The 1,660-nt window shown below is 33.3% G+C and overlaps 1 protein-coding gene across 1 annotated transcript in view; it reads right to left on the bottom strand.

Moving 5' to 3' along the window:
* Positions 1-1,125: 1,125 nt before the first annotated feature.
* Positions 1,126-1,660, bottom strand: part of TMEM144 (transmembrane protein 144) — a 28,315-nt gene continuing 27,780 nt past the window's right edge. Inside the window, exon 11 of the mRNA XM_006917000.1 lies at positions 1,126-1,209. Coding sequence (XP_006917062.1) covers positions 1,126-1,209 — 84 coding nt within the window. The remainder of the gene's footprint in view (positions 1,210-1,660) is intronic.

Genomic DNA, 1,660 nt, shown 5'->3' with positions numbered 1-1,660 from the left:
GTTAAAAGAGACATTTTAGAAAAGTATATTTCAGAAAAAACACGCATATATAATATGTATTATATATATATATGTTTTTTGTTTTGTTTTTGTTTTTGTTTTTTTTACGCCTACAGCCACCCAAGTGATATTGCTCTCCATGAATCAAGAGAGTTTCTGTCTTCCATTTAAGGTCAGAATACACAAAAAATAATCCAGTAAAATGGTTAACAGTATAGGAAATTGGAGTTTCAGAGAATAAGTAGAACAGTTTGAGAGGCAATAAACGAATATATATGTTTTTTGGATATATATAGACTTCCAAAGGAGTGTTTGCTCTTTTTAAATGCTCTCTCTAGTAAACTAGAACCTCACTTCAGCAACTCTAGTATTTCCCCCAAATTTGGCTTAGTACATACACATATGTGTGTATTTATATGTACTTGTAATACGTACGCATATTTATTATACACATACTCTCAATGATGGGAAATTTTTGTTCTCTGAAGATGGATTTTATCTGGAGATAATCAAAAGCATTTTGAGCTAAGATAGATAAATGACATAGAATCGGGCAGTATTAATTTGAAGTGAAAAACAAGTTTGGGCTAAAAATGATAAAATGGCCTTTTTAACATTCAGTTACCAACACTGACATTTACTTTTCCCAGCAAAGGGTCCAGATATATTTGGAATCTACTTCCATTATAAGGTAGCTCTTCTCCCACCACCCCTCCTACCTTTCTCTGCCTCTTCATTAATGAGCGTAACATGTTGAAAATTTGACATGCACGAAATTCTTTATATGTAAACGCCACAGTATTTTCTAGATTATGCAACAGTAAGTACATATTGTGGTAAAAAGAGCTCCCCAGATGTAATACTGTAAGAATGCAGACATTTTAGTCACCCAGTAAAGTCCTACCTTCATAAATTGTTCAATCATAGAAGAATTTTTCGCATTCATATTTGAAACTCAATTTTATTTCATTCTCACATTTGTGAAAAAAAATTCATTTACCCACTCCAAGATGCGCTGAGATCCATTTGCTGTGTGGAAATGAACTCTGTTCTCTGCACAATCTGTCTAGTGTCCAGTGGAGGCATTTTCTTATCCACTGATGCCACCTGCTGGCTGTGTGATTGTTAGATTTTAGAAAAAGCACTGCATAACGCTCCAGACAAGATGATGAAAAATGCAAATATCATTAACAGGTAGTTTTGTAGACCCTAAATAATAAAAAAAGAATAACTGTAATTAAAAAAATCTGATTCAAATATGCAAAAAGCACAGATTTTAAGAATTACTAAGTAGCTAACTAACCATCTCCTTTGGCCAGCTATGTACTTTTTTTGCTATTCTTCCAAGTAATCATCCACAAGAGATGATTAAGAACCCACAAGAGCCTTACTAATTTACCTACTCAGTAAATACATTTGGGCTCCCACTAGATATCAGCATATGCTGGAATTAAAATGGGGAGCAAAATGTGTCCTTATTTGGCTAATTGTATAATATTAGAGAAAGAAAATAAAATAAATACAGAAAAGAATGTTGCAAAGTGAGAGGAGTGTTAATAAGCAAGCAACCGTAGTTGTTTCTGAGTGTGTTACAAAAGCATCTTAACAAGGTGGTTTAGAGGGTGGGAAGTTGAGCTTCTAACCATAAGTATCAATGAAT

Source organism: Pteropus alecto, unplaced genomic scaffold (assembly GCF_000325575.1).
Source record: "Pteropus alecto unplaced genomic scaffold, ASM32557v1 scaffold166, whole genome shotgun sequence".
In the NCBI taxonomy this organism is placed as follows: domain Eukaryota; kingdom Metazoa; phylum Chordata; class Mammalia; order Chiroptera; family Pteropodidae; genus Pteropus; species Pteropus alecto.
Note: the sequence above shows the minus strand (reverse complement) of the source record. Positions and strands in the feature narration are given on the sequence as shown.